We start from the raw sequence: 18121 nt of genomic DNA, 5'->3' as shown, positions 1-18121 counted from the left end.
TGTCTACTGCAGGCTCGAAGGGACTACTGATTCGTTCAGGCGATTCACGTGCCCATTTATGTCACTTATAGTGCAGGGGGCATCTTTCCCAACGTCAGGGGGCGTCTTTCCCACCCTGTGGGGTAAGATGCCCCCTTTCACTTCTTCAGGAAAATGCTTAATAGCAAAAAAAAAACTATCATATTCGAGGCACGAAAGTGTGATATTTTTGGAGAAAATGATGTCGGCTTCCGTTGAAACTCCAATTTTTTGCTTTCCCATCGTCATTTTCGAATAATATATGACATAGCAAAACCCTGGGCATCTTTCCCCACTCTCCCCTATTCGTCAGGGCACAATGCCAAGCGCAGCTATTTGCGATCTTTTCTTGATTAACTATAAGATACATTAGGATGAGGATTGAGTGGAACTGTGTAAATGTGTTGGGTGATTCTCGGAAATAAAAAGGGCGTTCAGTGCTTCTTATGTTTTTTGTTCATTTTATTTACCAAGTAGATTTGACAAGAGCAGAAAAAATAATGCCTTGCTGGAGAATTCGGTCCCAAGTCCGCGTATGTATTGAAACTTTGACCAAAGCTTTGTGAAGTGAGCCGTCTGGTCGGCAGCCCATCGTTAACGCATTTTGCAGTTTATATTGATGCTGTGATAGACTTTATCCGCTTCTCCATCCCCGGGGAGAATGTGATAAACAGTATGGAAAGTCGCTCGTCTCTCTTAAAAATCATGCCAATTATCGGGTCACTCATGACTTAGAACAGTTCTGCACACATCACAGCGAACCAGGGGCGCGGGAACTACTTTCCGACTGGGGGGGGGGGCACACCATAATAGAGATTAACCTAGGGTACCCCCAAATCTAGTTTTCTCACCGGTTTTAGGCCACTTATTTTTCACCCCTCGGCTTTTTCAACAAAAAAAGAAAACATCTGCAAAAAAGTGTGGTATTCCGTCTCAAAGCTGTGGGGGCACCGCCCCCGCGGCCCCAGAGTTGGGGGGGGGCAAGCTGCCCCACTGCCCCCCCCCCCCCGGCTCCCGCGCCTATGCAGTGAACGTAAGGTGCAGCACCCACCGCCCTACGTTGGAGATTTGCTAGACGGTCATGGGCGTTCGCCGAACGTCTACTTACAGCTTTCTCCATAGGTGGCGCTAGTATAAACGCCTGAAGGTATGCTGTACCGCATGGCTCGGAGCGGCCGTGCGGCGGGATTATGCTGACAAGTTCGACAGAAGGCTGAAAGCGCGTTGAACTTCGGGGCAATTTGGAGTCGTGGTGCCGTGAAAGGGTAAAATTTCTTAGTTTATAATGGTAATAATCGATAACACCACGAGCTGGCGTCTAGCGTCAATGTCGTAGTCAACACACGCCGTGGCGCGATTGCGCTCCAATTATGTGGGGCGTGTAGCTGCCTCATTTCGTTCGCGGGCGGTTAGTTAACCTCAACTAATTTATTTTAACAAATGAGACAAAACAAAAAACACCAATCAGATAATAGAATTAAAAAACATTAATCTTAAATTTAGACACCACTCCGCTGGCTGACGCGCCCGGGCGTGTTTCACAGGTGGCTCGCTGGCGTGTCGTTACTGCGGCGCCATGTTCACGCAGGCCGTGCACCGGGTGCGTCACGAGCGGTGTGTCCACGAGCGGAGCGTCACCTTTCCGTGCCCGGTGTGTGGCCGGCGCTTCTCGCGTCAGGATAACCTGCGCGTTCACGTGCGCCGGGTGCACGGCACTGAGCTGGTACCGCCGGCGGACGGCGCAGCGCCGCCGCGATGAGCGCAGGTGGAGAGGGAGATGGGGTGATTGGATTGTCGCGAAGATGTGGCGAAGACGATTGACAGGACGGTGTTGAGAGTCCAAAGGCGTCCGGAATAGACGGGAGTGGTGCATGGTTCGAGATGTGTTTCCGAGAGGAGAGAAACCTGTAGAAGTGATCGGTCAAGTGCGTGCCGCCTGGACATGCTGAGACTTATTTGGTCTGATTGGAAAGCGTTTTGTAAAATTTTGTTTTGGAATAAGAAAAGTAAGCCTATTGTAAGATAATGTTTGTCGACCTCTTGTTTTTAGCCTTTAGGTATAGTACACATATTTTCTGGCATATTTCGGCGACATTATTACTATCGCTGGTCGTCGAATGAGGTCGAGAAGTAATTAATGGGAACATTATGCTGTTTATCGTATTTTTCTATCGGCTCTGGGGAGGTTTCCCTTTTTCAACGCTGGAGGGGAAGAAGCTGGGCTAGATGAGGGTACAGGAGCTGTATAACTGTGAATTTTTCTGAGCTTGTCTGTAGGTTACCAATAAACATGTCAAACCAATCGCAATCATTTAATTGTTGAGAGATATTTGTACCTCAGACAGATGGTGACCCAACTGATTTTGTTTATCAGATATGAACTTGATGCAATGTCCCAAGAAATCGATGTCTCTCGGCTTACGAAATCCGTGCCTTCTCGAAGCTGTGCTTCACTTCAAATTGCCGCTCTAGATACGCAGAAGCCCTTATATCTCCCACTCCTGGCTTTTTCTTTCACCGCCGTCTCGGTCTCGAGCCCTCCGGCCTCTGGACAGCCCGCGCCGCCGCTGATGGTCATACTGTCCAAACTCTAAAGCCCGCCGGCCTGCCGCAGCCCGCCGGCCGCTGGAGAGCCCGCCGCTGACGGCCGCGTCCTATTCGCAGGTGCCGCGTACCAGTGTCGCTACTGCGGCCTAGAGTTCTCCCAGGCGTCGCACAAAACGCGTCACGAGCGCAGCGTTCACGAGCGCCAGCAAGCGTACCCCTGTCCCGAGTGTAACCGTCCGTTTTGGCGGCGAGACAACCTGCGCGTGCACCTCAACAGGTGCCACGGCATCATCGATCTCTGACCGCCAGCCGGTCAGACGAACGGCCTGAGGGGCGCGCAGTGTGACGAGTAGGGATGGGACTTGTAGGAGAGATCATGTGATTTTGTATTTACTTCTAATAGTTATAATCAACGCTGTGAAGTTCTGCCCAAATAGTTTTTACTGTCGGGTGACTGTTTCTTGGTGTATGGGTTTGATCAAAATGACTGTATTTTGCTCATCTAGCTGCCAAATAAATGTCCTAGGCTGGTTCAACCGCTGTCTTTTTATGGGATTAAATACCATAGCCACTTCTGAACCGTAGAAATGGTACCAAATGCCGGACCATTATCACGCTTGACTAACGAATTACCAAGTTTGGACGGTGCTACGTTAAAAGAAATGAATTAAAAGTAGTTATCATAAAAATAAGTATTTGTGAATCCTAGCATATCATTCCGTGCCGCAGCAACCACCGACTTGACAACTCCAGAAACCGAGCCGGCAGTCACCGTCTGCCGCCGGGACGAATTTGCCCGCTGGGTTAGTTCTGCTTATAGCTCGCCCACGGTGACCGCCGGAGTGCCTTCGCACTGACACTGCCGTGGAGCTAATTCCGCTGAGCCGCTGGCCCGGTCCGCTCAGCCGCCGGCCGTTGTCTGTCTCCGCGCCGGCCCTGCCCGTTGAACAGCCGGTCCATCCGCTGACCGCCGGCCGGCCCTGTCCGCAGGTGACTCGGTCAAGTGTCGGTTCTGCGGTCTGGCGTTCTCTCAGGTGTCGCACCGGCTGCGCCACGAGCGGTGCGTGCACGAGCGCCAGCGGCCGTTCCCGTGCCCGTTCTGTGCCCGGCCCTTCTCGCGCCAGGACAGTCTGCGGGTGCACATTCGCCGGCGGCATAGCGCGTCCGAGCAGTGGGCGCCGCCGTCCGGAGCCGCCCCCGCCCCCGCCCCCGCCCCCGCCCCGGCGGCGGGCGGCAGGGGTGCGGCCCACGCAGATAATGTTGACGCTCGGACTTACAATGCTGGACCGCAGACGCAATAGTGGCAGCGATGAACGGCGAGAGAGGAACGAAACAGTGAGGAATGATCCAGAGAGGGGTTGTCAAAGGAGGAGCACGATGGGCTGTGAGCGTTGGATTTCTAGGATCAATCGTAAGTCGATGCTTGGGCGTGAGAGACTCAGCTTGCTTTTTGCCCTGATGGGGATGTCACTGGCGCGGTTTTCTTAGCCAAGATTTGTCCATTAGGTGCCAAGTATTGTTGGGAGACTTGTTAGATTGTGGCTTATCTCTGGCGTAGGTGTGAATAATTTATGTGCATTTGTAAAGCCACTGGTCATTTGTTCAGTGCATGAAGCTCACCTTTTTCCGTCGTGCGGACGCATACCGTCTGCGTTTTCGCGAACATTGTAACCAATGTGCTTTTCTGCATGGCTGGATGCATACTGCATAGATTAGTAAATAAACAATATAGGAACAGATGGGTACATCTGATGCGGCCGAATACGGTCATAGCTCGGTGTGATTGAAATAAAAGGCATAAACGGCCAGCTTACACTTATAAGGGTTTGAAACATCCATCACATATGGGCATCTTCATGGGTAGCTGATGCTAGCTTATGGATGAAGATTGAATATGTTTCGTTGCCTCCGGCGTTCCAACTTTAGGCTGAATTGAGTGTTCAGTCCAGGCTCTGGCTGTGATGCCGATATTATGCTGACTAACCTCTCAGTCCCTTGGGCATTTATCTATCGAATATTTAATCGATTATCGGGACCTGGTAGCGCTGGTTTAGAAAAGCCGGGTAAATTTTTCGCTGGTAAGCGTTATCTTGTTAGCATATATTTTTGTATCTGTCGTTCAGAAAAATTGATGCATGTACTATCAAGTGCATTTGTTATTAGATGCGGAATATGTTGAGTTTAGTTCATAAATCCTTAGGAATAATCGCAGGCACTGATAGAACAACTGCCTCTTCAAAACTCGCGTGATTAGACGGCCTTATTCAAGGGGACTATCCATTCCAACAAAAGATCCACAAAAGTATTATGAGCTTATGCGCCACGGCCGCCGCCACCGCCGCCGCCACTGCACCGCCTCCGCCACCGCCGCCCCACTCTGGGCACGTGCTCACAGCCGCCGCAGTCGGCAGGAGTCCAGTCGGCGGCGCTCGCTAACAGCCGCCCCTGTTGACAGGTGGCAGCGCCCTGGCGTGCCGCTACTGCGGTGTCCGCTTCTCACAGAGCTCGCACAGAGTGCGCCACGAGCGCTGTGTGCACGAGCGACAGAAGGCCTTCAGCTGCCCCGTGTGCGGCCGCACCTTCTCACGGCAAGACAACATGCGAGACCACATGAGGCGTCGGCACGACTTCAAACAGCCGTCCGGCGCGGCCGAGGCGGGCGGCACGGGCGGGCAGACCCCGGACTGAGGCGGGCAGACCTCGGACTGAGGCGGGCGGGCGGCAGACTAGGCATTCGGGTGCACGAGCGCTGCTGAGAGCGGGGTGGATGAGTGCCAGCTGAGTCGAATGAACGTCGGTGCAGGCGCGGCTGGTCGGTGCTGCTGAAAGTAGGGCGGTGCTGGCGGAGGGCGAAGCTCGCCGAATGAGCGGGAGGCTTAGGGGAGGCTGGCAAGCACGGCTGAGGAGAACAGACGGTGGTGGTGGATGAGACGAAAGGGTGGAACGGGCTGTATGCGGTGGTGGAATCCAGAGGCGCAGGTTTTGGTTGGGCAAAGACGGTGGGGCTGTGGTAGGACGCATTGTTTGGTCATGTTGGCAGTGAGTTTGCAGGGAATTTCATACGATAAAAATATTTATTTGCCGCCGTCGGAAGTGAGAGACATAGCACCTTTTGCCAGTTCTACCATGGCTTTAACCCGCGCCCCGCTGGGCTATTCAGCCATACGCGCCCTGCTGGGGGGGGGGGGGGCAGATTCTGCCCCCCCCCCCTGTCTAACTTCCGAACCGATGGTCGTAGAAAGACGCGGAAAACGGCAATCGAAAGCTCTCAACAAGGCGGATCTAAAGAGCCCAATTTTTTTTTTGCTTAGGTAGGTCAGAGGTCAGGTCAAGGTCAGGTCAAGGGTACAAAATGTAAGTTTCTACCAGGGATGCGGAGCCGGAGCCGGAGTCGGAGCCGGAGTCGCCGGAGCCGGCATATTTTGCCCGGAGCCGGAGCCGGAGCCGGAGCCGTGAAACAATATAGTCCGGAGCCGGAGCCGGAGCCGGAGCCGCCAAAAAAGGGGGGCGACTCCGGCTCCTTTTTATTTTTTGAAGAGGAAAAAATAATTGACCTAGTTCGGTTTGACAGTACAAGGCAGTAAAACATATCGTACTATTGGTTTCAATATAAGTGCCCAGGCGACCTGTAGTTTTGATGCGGTGAATACCCTCACCCTCGCCACAATGCGAGTGGGGGTGGCGCTGGCTGGGAGGAGGGGTGCACTCGGCCCGAGTTGTGGCGAGGGTAAGGGTATTCGCATCAAAACTACAGGTCGCCTGGGCCCTTATCTTGAGACCAATAGTACGTCATGGGCCATCAAGTGAATGAAAAAGCCGAATATCCCCAGTATCCCTCAGTACGCAATCAACTTCCTGTCTGCTCCTCCTCCCCCCCTCACGTCTACTGCATCCCCAGAACATGAGGACCGGTCATCAGGTGACGGCCATTGTTTTGAAGCCAGTGCAGTGGACTGCGACTCCAAGCACCGTCTCTTCCCACCCCCCCCCCCCCCCACCCCCCACCCCCCAATGCAGCCGAGATGGGTGTCAGCTTACGATAGTTCAGTGAACTCCGATTCGCGGCGACTGCGTTTCCAATGCCATCGCTTCCTAGTCCTTTGTTCTGCCAGTTCTCTCCGAGGTGCGTTTGCGCGGGGACGCGGTGAGCCGGTCATGGCAAGAGTAGGTAACGCGTATAACCAATCAAATTTTTCTTCCACCCGTATTTAATTGATTGCATAGGGGATGTACTGAGTCGGAGCCGGAGCCGCCGGAGCCGGAGCCGCCGGAGCCGGACCATTTTACTCGGAGCCGGAGCCGGAGCCGGAGCCGCCATAACATTTCACCCGGAGCCGGAGCCGGAGCCGGAGCCGATTTTTTTCTTCGGAGCCGGAGCCGGAGCCGGAGCCGTTTGAAATTTCCACGGCTCCGCATCCCTGGTTTCTACAGTATCGGCCTTGCACCGTAGTTGCCGGAGAATGGACTGAGACTGATTGCCCAAAACGTGTTCTTAGACTACCAAGACAATATTCGTTGCATACAATGTCATTCAGAGGTCAAGGTCAAGGTCAGGTCAGGTCAGATCACCAAAAACAAAATATAGAAAAGGGCATGTGCGACACATGTTTTATGGGTCATTTTACTCATAGAATTCAAAAGGCACACTCAATAAGTGATATGGACCACCTCTGGATGAATTTCAGGTCGAGGTCAGGTCAAGGTCAGGTCAAGTGAGGTCAAATTTTGAAGTTGGTTGTTAAGGCCTAAAAAGGTGTCTAGCTGATGCAGTTTTTCACGGCGAATCGAATGGTGCTATTTTTGTTTCCGTACGAGGTCTATAACTTCCAAAAAAATCATTTTTCAAAATTTTTATGTGTCGTGACGTCATAAAATTTTGAATAACTCCCACATTTTTGAACCGATTCTTCTAAAAATTGGTATATACGTGCACATAGACTACTTCTCTGACATATATTCCGGTTTTTTCGATACACTCAAAATTTTGGATTTTATAATAATTTTCCCAAAAAAGTCAGTTTTTTGAAAAAAAAAATTGGGTCAAAATCCAAAATTTTCCAAAAAACCGAGATAGCCATTTGATAGACAAAGTAGAATCACGTATAAACATTTTTTACGTCTTGATTCCTTTAAAAATGAAGATGTTAGCGGCGTTTGAAATTTTGCCGTTTTTGAGGCGAAAATGGCGAACATGACGTCACAAAAACGTCAATTTCTCAAAAACTTTCCGACGGATTTCGCTGCAATTTTCAGGGAACGTGTCAAATTGATGTATGATAAGGTACTGAAAGTTTGACGGCGCTGGCGTAACGCGTTTAGAAGTTATTGACGAAAAACGGGAGGGGGGCAGATTCTGCCCCCCCCCCCCAGCGGGGCGCGGGTTAAAGAGACGACCATTGTTGCACTAATTCTTGGCAGCAGAGCATCAGCTTCTTGAGCTTGCGGTGTTCGTTGGATGGACAAAATACTTGTTGATACGAAGGCAGCAGATTACCCCCGTTCAGCACCATGGGATATTTGTAGGCCGACTCAGGATAAAGCGGATGATTTTTTTGAAAATTCAAATCAGGGCCTAATTATGAAGTAAATTCATAGCTATGGCTCGAAAAATTATTGATGTTTTACCCCACAGCGCATTGTTTCGTAAATCAAACTACCAGGATCAAGTAGAATTATGGGAAGTCACGCTTGCTGTCGTTCAACGCCACCCCGCCGCCACTGCCGCCGCCTCAGTACGCTCCCAGTCGTACCACCCGTCTGTCTGAGCCGCTGCCGCCGCCCGTCCGCCACCCTCTGAGTCGCCCAACCTCAGAGCCGCCGCCGCCGCCGCCCTCTGAGTCGCCCACCAACCTCAGAGCCGCTGCCGCCGCCCGTCCGCCACCCTCTGAGTCGCCCACCAACCTCTGAGCCGCCGCCGTCGCCCTCTGAGCGACCACCGGCGCCGCCCGCCCTCCCTGCCCGCAGGGAGCCGGCCGGCCAGCTTCCCGTGCCAGTTCTGCGGCGTCAGCTTCACCATGAACTGGCTGCGCCGCCGGCACGAGCGCTCCGTCCACCAGGAGGTCAGCGAGCACGTCTGCTTCGTGTGCCGCAAGGCCTACTCGCGCAAGGACTCGCTGAAGGAGCATGTGAAGAAGTTCCACGGCATGGAGGTGGCTTCCATGCCTCCTCCTATGGGGCCGTTCTGAGTGGCGCTCCGGCGACGTCAGAGGTCAGGGTGGGTCACGGTGGTGCCGATGAGGTCAGAGGTCGGGTCACGGCTGGGCGGAGTGGGTGAAGGGAGGAGTGCAGTCGAGTCGTGGCGATCAGACGGAGTGAGAAGTGATTTTGGGCGGTGTGTCGGACCGGATGGGTGGAAACACTGCGTTGGTACTGAACTTGGCTCTGGGTCGTACCGAGAGTGGGATGTGCGAACTTCCAGTGGTAAATCAATGGTGAAGCGACTCTGAGTGGTGACTGAAAGACAGTGCTGATGTGCGTAGTTGCTGCTGCAGCGTGACTCTATCGTCCTCCCTTCTTCTATGGATGGATGAAACTCGCTGTTATGAGCTGTGACCAGTGTGTTGCGGTGATAGGGCGCTGAAAGGTTCTTTTTTATGTCTCCAATCATTGTTGTATATGAGCTATGCGGTATCATGCATCCCCTGTTATGTATATTGATTTTCCTACGCTCTGACATTTGTAGATGCATCATGTGTTTTGTAGGCATTGCATCAGCGTCCTTGCAGTGCACTGCAAGGACCGCTGATTAGAGATACGATAACCCAGGCTCAACATTTACTATTCATTAGATCTAGAAACTTTTACATACAAATTGTCTTCTTAGTCGCTAGCACCGTATCCTTTTTATGCCGGGCCGGTCATCATCTTTGTTTCATTTGGCGAATTAACGGCAATTTTGTTTGCGATAAGCACTGCACTTCTCGCCATTCGTCGCAGGATCGTCACCTTTGTTTTCCCGCTGATATGTAAACGTATTTCGCTGTTCGTAATATGGTCGCTGTTCCTGGAAAATACACGGTCTATGCACCAACGTAAAATAAGTTTTTCGTTGTCTTTTTATTTTTTATATTTCTGAATAATTAAACACGCTTCCCTGCACACTTCAGAGTTCAGAGCGATTTTGTTGCGCTTTTCAAATTGTTTCGGTGCGTATGAAACTTGAGTAGGGCACTCGGGGGTGTATAGCGGCATCAGATTTTGATAAATGTTTAATATCGGGATAAATAAAAAAGAATATCAATTAAGATCTCGCCTTTGACCAAACCATCAATGGAGCATCTGCACCATCACGGCCTCGAGATCGCAAAGGTGCTGACTTGGATACCTATATCTCTACGGAGCTTGTCTGGCCTGGCCTGGGCTGACTGAGCGAGAGCCACGCTATACCCGAGAGGACTGTGCCGCCATCTACCCGCGATACGTTTAAACTTTCGGTTAAAATTATCACCGGTGGACCGGGCGCGGGTGAGTTCGGATGGTGCAGGTCGATGGTGTCATTCACAACAAGCACCAATTCGCAAATTCGCAAGTCGCAACATCGTGGCACCCGGGCCCAAAACCACCCATTCCTCCATTTGAACTAAATTTATAAAGAAAAACTTGGTTGACCTGTGATGAACTCGGTGACCTGCGCTGGTCCTTCATACCATGACCTCTCCGACCGCCGCCGGCGCCGCCCTGACGTCTCCACCCCGCCCCGCCCCCGTCGTCTCCGCAGCGCCGTACCCGCCGCCTCCGCCGCCGACAGCTGGGCGCGCCGACGGCAGGTCTCGTACCGGTCCGCTCAGCAATATCAGCGGCAGCGGCGGCCCCTACCTCTGCACTTACTGCGGGGTCGGCTTCTCCCTCAACTGGCTGCGCACGAGACACGAGAAGTGCGTGCACGAAAAGCGTAGCAGCACTATGTGTCCTATCTGCCTCAAAGTGTTCACCCGTGGCGACAACATGCGTGAACATGTGAGACGGGTGCATCAGAGGCCGGTGTGAGTCGCGAGAGGGTACGATACAATACGTGGCACGGGGTGCTGAGGAGCGAAATGGCACGTGATGTGGACATTGTGGGGACATGCGATGGGGAAACGACACGGCACACGACGTGAACGAGGGCGGCGTGGGTTCCTGAACGGCCGGGCTGAATTTCGACCGGCCAGGGCTAGTGTGTTCTGTGGTAGCGGCATTGTGAGCGCGCCATGTGGGTGGTCAACAAACATGCTGCTGATTTGTATGAAAGGTGTCATGTGTTGTGATGTGATTGCCCAGCGAGCAAAAGCAGCTCAGCGGCTTTTTATGCGGCTTAGCTGTTTTTTTTTTATGTTGTACAGGTAGCATAACTGTCGTAAGCGGCATGGCTGTATTGTAATGCCAGTGCAATGTGCATTGCTTGTAGCATTTACTTGTGAGTATTTTATGATAGTAAAGCGCTCGGTGACACGTCTTAGGAATTTCGTACTTTGTAGCCCAGCCATTCTAGGTTTCTTTAACCCTCGCCCGTAAACGGCGATCTGCCACCTTCGCCCATGCAGGGGGGGGGGGTTGGTGCGACCCCCCCCTTGGCGTTTGAAAACGGAGCGTCGTAGAGCTTAGCGGAAAAGACCAACGGATTGCTCTCGCCGAGATCTCGCGATTGGTGGTATATTTTTTGGTCCTAGGTCAATATTTGACCTACTTTTGACCGGTCAAAGGTCAAATTTTCGGAAAAATAGACTTTTTCAACTTTCGGCGGCGATTGCGGCAAAACGGTGGGAGATATCGACTTGAAACCTTCACTATCATGTTCCTTGATCAATTCTCTATCGTTTGGTATGTATTTCGTTTCCCTAGCTCTAAAAATGGCGCGTTGGGAGCGCCGGAAGTCGGCAAGGTCACAGTCGGCGGCAGAAATTCGAAAAATCAAAATGTAAATTTTTGAAATCTGAATGTATTTTTGGATTTGGGAGGTCCATTTGCTCCCTATAGAAGCTAATATTGCTGCATATTCCCATTGAGGTGACAAGAATTAGCAAAATAGTGGTTCGGGCGCTTTTCAAAAATAGTACCGGACGCTGTTCCTCTTGTGACGTCATAGCTCCGTGACCTGACCTGACCCGGTCAAGTTTCTTATACCATATGATAGCCAATACTTGCCCCAACATGCATGGGAAGTTTCATCACGATCCATCAACCGATGTCCGTACCACCGGCAGGAAACCTCGGGCGTTGGCACTCAGTTTGTGAAAATCCGGCCGGAGGCTGTTCCCTTTGTGACGTCATAACTCCGTGACCTGACATGACCCGGTCAAATTTTTTTTAGCAAAAGATGCGCAAGGTTTGCCCCATAAGGTACCCAAAATTTGGCGGCGCTGCGCGCCGCCGTTTTTGCACTATTTCCGAAAAACCTCAGGGGGGGGTTGCACCAACCCCCCCCCTACATGGGCGAGGGTTAATAGTTTTTAGGTGATGTCAAATGTTTCTCAGCGATGAGACTAGCAAACTGCCCATTAAGTTGAACCTTATGCTTTATGTATTTATGTTTGTGTCGTATCAAGCCATGCGGTACTGTGTATGAAGGTACTCTTTCTCTCGCTCTAACGGTCTTTCTCTCGATGTCTCGTTCTCTCTTTCGCTCGATTAGTTTTTCCTCCCGCTTTCAGCTTTTTATTTAAGATTATTGTTTTTTCACTAGAAAGTAATTTTCGCCAACCCGGATCTCTGTTGCACTGATTGATGCCACACAATTTTGTGGTATTTTTTATAGCTGCTTAAATTACTGCTCGTCTGATGTGTGCATTGGGTCATTATTGAATAAAACTTCTTGAGAAGTTCGCGAGTATTTTGTGAACCTAATTTAATCGGGCATTCTGCATTGACGTTAAAATCATGGGTATATTGAGAAAGATCTACTGTTGTAGACCAAAGACGAAATACACACGCTTTTTTCTAAACATTGGTCGGTTACACAGGGTGTCCACGTCAAAAGTGTATCCAGACTTTTCTCCGCAATTTATCTGAAAAACATTACACTCACAAACAATTAGGTACCCTCGTTGAGAGTCTAGGCAATGGCAAAACATTTGCTATGCTTTTCATCTGTGCTCGGCAATCTGCTGACCAGCCCGTGCCGTCTAGAGCAACTTATATGAGCCCCTTTGCGTCGGGCCACCGCCGGCAGACGGACCGTGGCATGTGAAATCCCACAATGCCCCGTGCACTGGGGATCCCACCGCCTAGAAAAAGTTCAGACCATGCCTCTGCACAGCCAGAAAGTATCGTTTTGGGTGGCAATGAGGCATGGAGGGGGCATTATCGGCCCCTTCTTTTGCGAAGACGACAGGGGAGAGACAAACACAACACCGTAACGCTAGAACGCTACGTTTCGGCGGCACTGGAACCATTCTGGCGAGAGCTGAAGCGGAGACGCAGGATCCGTCGCCATGAAGAATGGTTTCAACAGGACGGGGCGCCGCCTCGCACCGCCAAACGGTCGCTGAAATTCCTGGAGGAGCACTTTCCTGACCGCCACATCACCTTGAAAAGCGCGGTGGAATGGGCTCCCCACTCGCCCGACCTCAGCCCTCTAGATTTCTTCTTGTGCAGCTTTCTCAAGGACTGTGTGTACGCCGGCAATCCAGGGTCGACCCAGGAGCTGAAAGACGCCATCAGCGACGAGATCCGTCGTCTTCCTTCCCACATGGTTTGATCAGGCGATCACCCATCTCCAGACGGTCCGGCGGTGGCCCGACGCAAAGGGGCTCATATAGAGCAGTTGCTCTAGACGGCACGGGCTGGTCAACAGAGTGCCGAGCAAACGAGGGCAATTGTTCGTGTGATGTTTTTAAGATAAAATGTGGAGAAAAGTCTGGGTACACTTTTGACGTGGACACCCTGTATGGCTACATTATCAAGACGTTTGGCATATGCGCTGGCCGTTCTCATACATTTCGATGCTACTTTCTATATGTAAATCACTTGACTTTCCATCTAATCATTGGACACTTTGTTAAATAAGATGCCTTGAAAGACAATGAATAGTAGGTAGTAGTAGGGATTGATAAGAATTAAAACTGCCCAGGCCTCCCACATAGCATAGATACGTATGCCTAGAGCACACAATAGCATACCATGTTTTTACTCGTATTACCTACCCTCCGTAATCAATTCAAATCTCATCACTCGCAGAAGCTGAAGCTCTGGTTGATAAGTTGGTGATGAAACAAATATGTTCACTGATGGTATTACGACTAAAATGTATATACGCATTTGTGAATTAAAAGTTACCACTGTAACCAAGTACAAACATTATATATTGCGGGGTCATTTTGATAAAGTGCTTAAAGCGGTTCTGTGCTGATAATTGATAACACATTTAATTGAGACACTCCACCACCAGTCCCATCGCTGGAAGTGTTATATAAATATCTGAATTTTTGTCCATCAGAGGTCTGCTGCGCGTCCCTGACTGCAAAGTGCTCACCCCTCCCCGCCCCGTTCGTTCGCAGACCCGCTGCAGCAGAAGATTGACCGGCTGATCCAGCAAAACGAGGACGTGCTCCGGAACCTGAAGGACACCGCCGGATCCGGAAACCCGGAGCCGGACCCGGAGCAGACCTCCGGCCCGGTTCGAACCCGGCGCGCCTTCAACGAGCTCAACGAGTGGATCCACAGAGACCCCGACTACGCTAGGACGCTGGTCAGTAACGCTGGTATAAGCCCACACTACACCATGCCTTTTCCGCCATGGATTTAGGTCTATCAAGGGTCATTTTTCCGTAGAGTTAATTATATTGTATTGACAATCGCCGACACTCCACAAACACAGTAGTGGCTGTTCCGTGTCGTAAGTCACGAAGTAAAAACAATGCAATACGTAGGTACATAGATGGGCATAAAAGAAACATACGCTCACGTCATTCACCACTTTCACACAGATCCTAGGCCTGTCCCCCCCCCCCGCAGAGTCCCTATTACGCTGCGACTTAATGTAACGCTGGAAACGAGCCGGGTCAAGTTCGATGACAGCCGGTTAAGTTAAGTTCTTATGATTAAGTTAATTTCTTATGATTTTGAAAAAAATGACTCTGGTCATCTGAAGGCTTCCAAACAGCGGTGGATCGTCAGGGTGATATGTGTGTTTCCCTGGGTCTGGCCGTTGTTGTGTATATGCTATAGTATGCTAATATTATGTACTGGCACTGTATATGTGGTGCGAACTTCTTGCTACGAACTTGCCTGTTACAGTCTCAGCATTTACGCACACCTCTTCTCCATGAACTTCTCAACGTTCTCGTTACGAACCCATCAATGTTGAGGTAGATGAACCCTAATTAATTGTGTACACTACAAAGCTTTATTAATCTAATAAGACAACGATAAAGCGTATCTTATTAAATCATGAAAGCAACTGATCCTCAACCATTTACCTTACAATTCTAAAATCATCAATCATTTTTACGCTGCACGTGCGTCTGCGCCCCCAGTCGGAGGCGCTGTCTCGTGTAACGGGCGACAGTCCCCGACAGCGCGTGCGCAACATGCTGGCCAGCGTGGCCACCATACTCGTCCTGAACGACTACACGCTGCGGGGATCGTCCGGCAAGCGCTCCTTCGTCTCCACACCCATCTACAGACTCATCACTGGTGAGTGGTGGGGGGGGGGGGGGCGGGGGCGTTTTGATTGCATATTGTGACATTTTTGCGAGTTTTGCGACATGAATATGCAGCTAGCGATGCTCACGGTTCCGAGGTCTTTCGTTATACTTCGTTCTAATAACAGCAGTGGACCTATGGATACAATTGTCCATCAATGCTCAAACGTGCTTCAATTTCACCCTTCAAATCTTCGGAATTACAACGGAAGCCTCTTTCTACTCGGAGCTTTTGATCCACATCTGCAATCTCTTAGAATCTAGAGAGAAATAAAACGGAACAATTCCCCACGGTCAAATGCCCGTACTGACCTCGGCTGACCTCATCTTCTGACCTGACCTTCTGTCTGATCGTTCAGCCGCTGCCCGAGACGTCAACCGCCGGATTATCGACTCGGAGATTCACAACGTTCTGCGATACGGTACCTTCAGCCCACGAGCCATGCGATGAGCCGCATCCGCGAGCGAGTGAACACGAACTCGGCTGTATGCCGGTTGTCATGGAGATCGGCTGTCAGCGTAGACGGGGTGGATATGGACGAAGGCACCCGTCGCGGCTTATCTCGAGAAGAGTGTTTATTTGTTCAGCCCAAACGAATATCGGTTGGACGTTTAATAATGGTCATAAGGATTAGCTTGAGTTGTAGGTAGTCGTGTTCAGTTTTTGTCTACGTTCTTATTCCCACTTCTTGTGTCTCTCAGATACCCGGTGCAGTGCCCCAACCTCCCACCCTTTCACCACGTGTGACGTCAGGGTGACGTGACGTCACGCCCTACTCCAGACGCCGCCAGCCGGGCGTGGCCGTCACGCCCGCGCCGCGTGACGTGACGGCAGCACACAGAGCCGTGATAGTCTAGTGGTTAGGACCCTGCGTTGTGGCCGCAGTAACCCCGGTTCGAATCCGGGTCACGGCATCGGCAATGGTTTTGAAACCAAGATCCACGAGATCTCAGGAGGGCATCTTACGGATGAAGTGCAACTATCAACTATCTAACATCGGAACGCCGGGAGTAGCCACACCGTCCGATCCGGAAATCTCGTGCTGTAGATAATCTCGAAAGTTACCCTTGAGGGCTGCGGTTCCAAGTGATTGCTTCGGATGAAGTGTAAAAATTGGCTTAATACAGACTTGTAAAAACAACGTCTGGGTAGGTACCGATGGCATTCACAGATAAATCGTCTCAAAATCCCAACTCATCGTACAAATAAGCCCCCGTGCAACATTATTCAGGGCGAATGTTATCTCACCATACCGTATTTTCCTGAGCTCTAACTAAGAGTTCCCTGCATATCCACTGGCCTGAACGGTCCCTCCTGCAATATCCCGGGCTCTGCAGTCTCCCGGTCTGCGCGGGATCGTCCCTGTTTGGCTGTGTGCCGCCGCCCTTTGGAGCCCCAATGACGCCGAAGATTTCATGTGCTAGGATGCGACACAACTGCCTTCGACGTGCCACAACTAGCACTGGCCATTTAATGTTCGATTTGGCGAGATGTAATTGTGTTACGGCGCGTAACCTTTGGCTATGTATAAATGTAAAACTAGTCACTAAGGGGTCGATTTGTGTGTGGCAGCCGCTGCCTTAACCCTATTCCTGGCGGGCTCCGCCGGGACAAGAAACTGGCGGGGGGGCCGATTCGGCCCCCCCTTCAGATCTCAAAAACTACACATCGCAGCGACAAACGGCGAACGGCGTATGATAGGTCGTTTAAAGATCTACAACTTTTACATAAAACATTTTCAGGTCAGGTCAATATTGAGGTCACCAGAGGGCATCAACGATAAAATGTTTTGGAATTAGTTACCTATATAACTTTTAAACTAAGAAACATAGAGCCATAAAACCAATACATTTTTTGTTGCTCTCGCCGAGGCGATGCGAAATAAGTATGTGATGACCTTCACAGGTCAATTTAAAATTTGACCTGAGGTCAAGGTCAGGTCATTCATCAATGAGGTTGTGGGGTATGGTCATGCTGCATACCAAACGACGCGCCTTGACCAGGCGAGCAGTTTGGTACCACTTACAAGTCTTTAGCACCATCATGTCGTGATTTATTGACAGAAAAACGATTTATGACGTCACATGACATCAGATGACCTTTGCCGGTGCCCCTGTCAATTAGCGGCACCAGGATCATCACTGATGAGATAATCTTCCATAATACTGAAAGAACTGGGTGGTTTTGACTCGTTTACACGAAGCAGGAGGCGTTTCAGTATTTTCCCATAGGCTTGCAATGTAAAGGTCACGAGTCTGGCCTGACCTCAGGTCACAGATATGAAAATTCTGAGATATACAAATTGCACATACTGGTACCCTAACTAAAGCCTGAAGAGAAGAAATTGATCGGTCAAAAACTCTAGCTCTGGCGTGATTGCAAACTTTTCTGAGGTAGGGTCACCAAACCGCCTCTGGTAACCTGACCTGAGGTCAGATCAACTCAAAATTTTCAGAAATGTTGCGTAAAAGCCTTTTAGAAAAAGTCAGAAAATTTGAGCTTCCTAGCTCAAAGCGTTTGGGAGATATAACCAAAAAACCTCAGGGGGGGGGCTCCTGAGGCCCCCCCCCGCCAGGAATAGGGTTATGAGTCCGATGGTCACCAGTGCTTAGCTCAGTGCTTACTTTTGTATGTAATTAGTGTGCTTTAAGCAAAGTAATGCGACCTGAAGATGAGGCTGCATTGGCACTGTGGAATGTGGATAAGCATTTGAGTTTTTTTTTTGTACATAAGTTCATGTCTGTGTGTAGAAGAACGTATGTATTATTTGAACAGAACATTTGGTACACATTGCAAAACGTTACGTGTCAGGTGTAAATTAAACCCAGTTCTGCTGATGAATACATCTTTTCCGTTTAGTTCTTGCATCGTATGTGATACCTAACAAGGATTTATGGATTCAAGTCTGTGTTTTGAAAGCTATACTTATTGTTGA

General features: G+C 50.5%; 1 protein-coding gene and 1 non-coding gene across 6 annotated transcripts in view; both read left to right on the top strand.

The window, feature by feature from the left end:
- The window catches only part of LOC122367769 (protein tramtrack, beta isoform-like), a 39976-nt gene extending 21932 nt beyond the window's left edge, over nucleotides 1–18044 (top strand). The window contains exons 6-8 of one of the 5 annotated variants that reach the window (XM_043341155.1): nucleotides 14040–14230; nucleotides 15018–15177; nucleotides 15545–18044. In XM_043341155.1, the coding sequence (XP_043197090.1) occupies nucleotides 14040–14230; nucleotides 15018–15177; nucleotides 15545–15636 (443 nt within the window). In that variant the 3' untranslated portion in view covers nucleotides 15637–18044. Of the gene's footprint in view, nucleotides 1–1562; nucleotides 3102–5020; nucleotides 5269–8529; nucleotides 9612–14039; nucleotides 14231–15017; nucleotides 15178–15544 lie in introns of those variants that run through there. The other 4 variants (XM_043341165.1, XM_043341160.1, XM_043341169.1 and 1 more) reach the window with 4 other exon arrangements.
- Trnah-gug lies at nucleotides 16029–16100 on the top strand. Its single transcript has one exon. It is a non-coding gene; the product is annotated as a tRNA-His (tRNA).
- Nucleotides 18045–18121: the final 77 nt, after the last annotated feature.

This window comes from Amphibalanus amphitrite, unplaced genomic scaffold (assembly GCF_019059575.1).
Source record: "Amphibalanus amphitrite isolate SeventyFive unplaced genomic scaffold, NRLGWU_Aamphi_draft 000895F_arrow, whole genome shotgun sequence".
Taxonomy (NCBI): Eukaryota; Metazoa; Arthropoda; class Thecostraca; order Balanomorpha; family Balanidae; genus Amphibalanus; species Amphibalanus amphitrite.
This window is presented reverse-complemented; position numbering and strand designations above follow the sequence as displayed.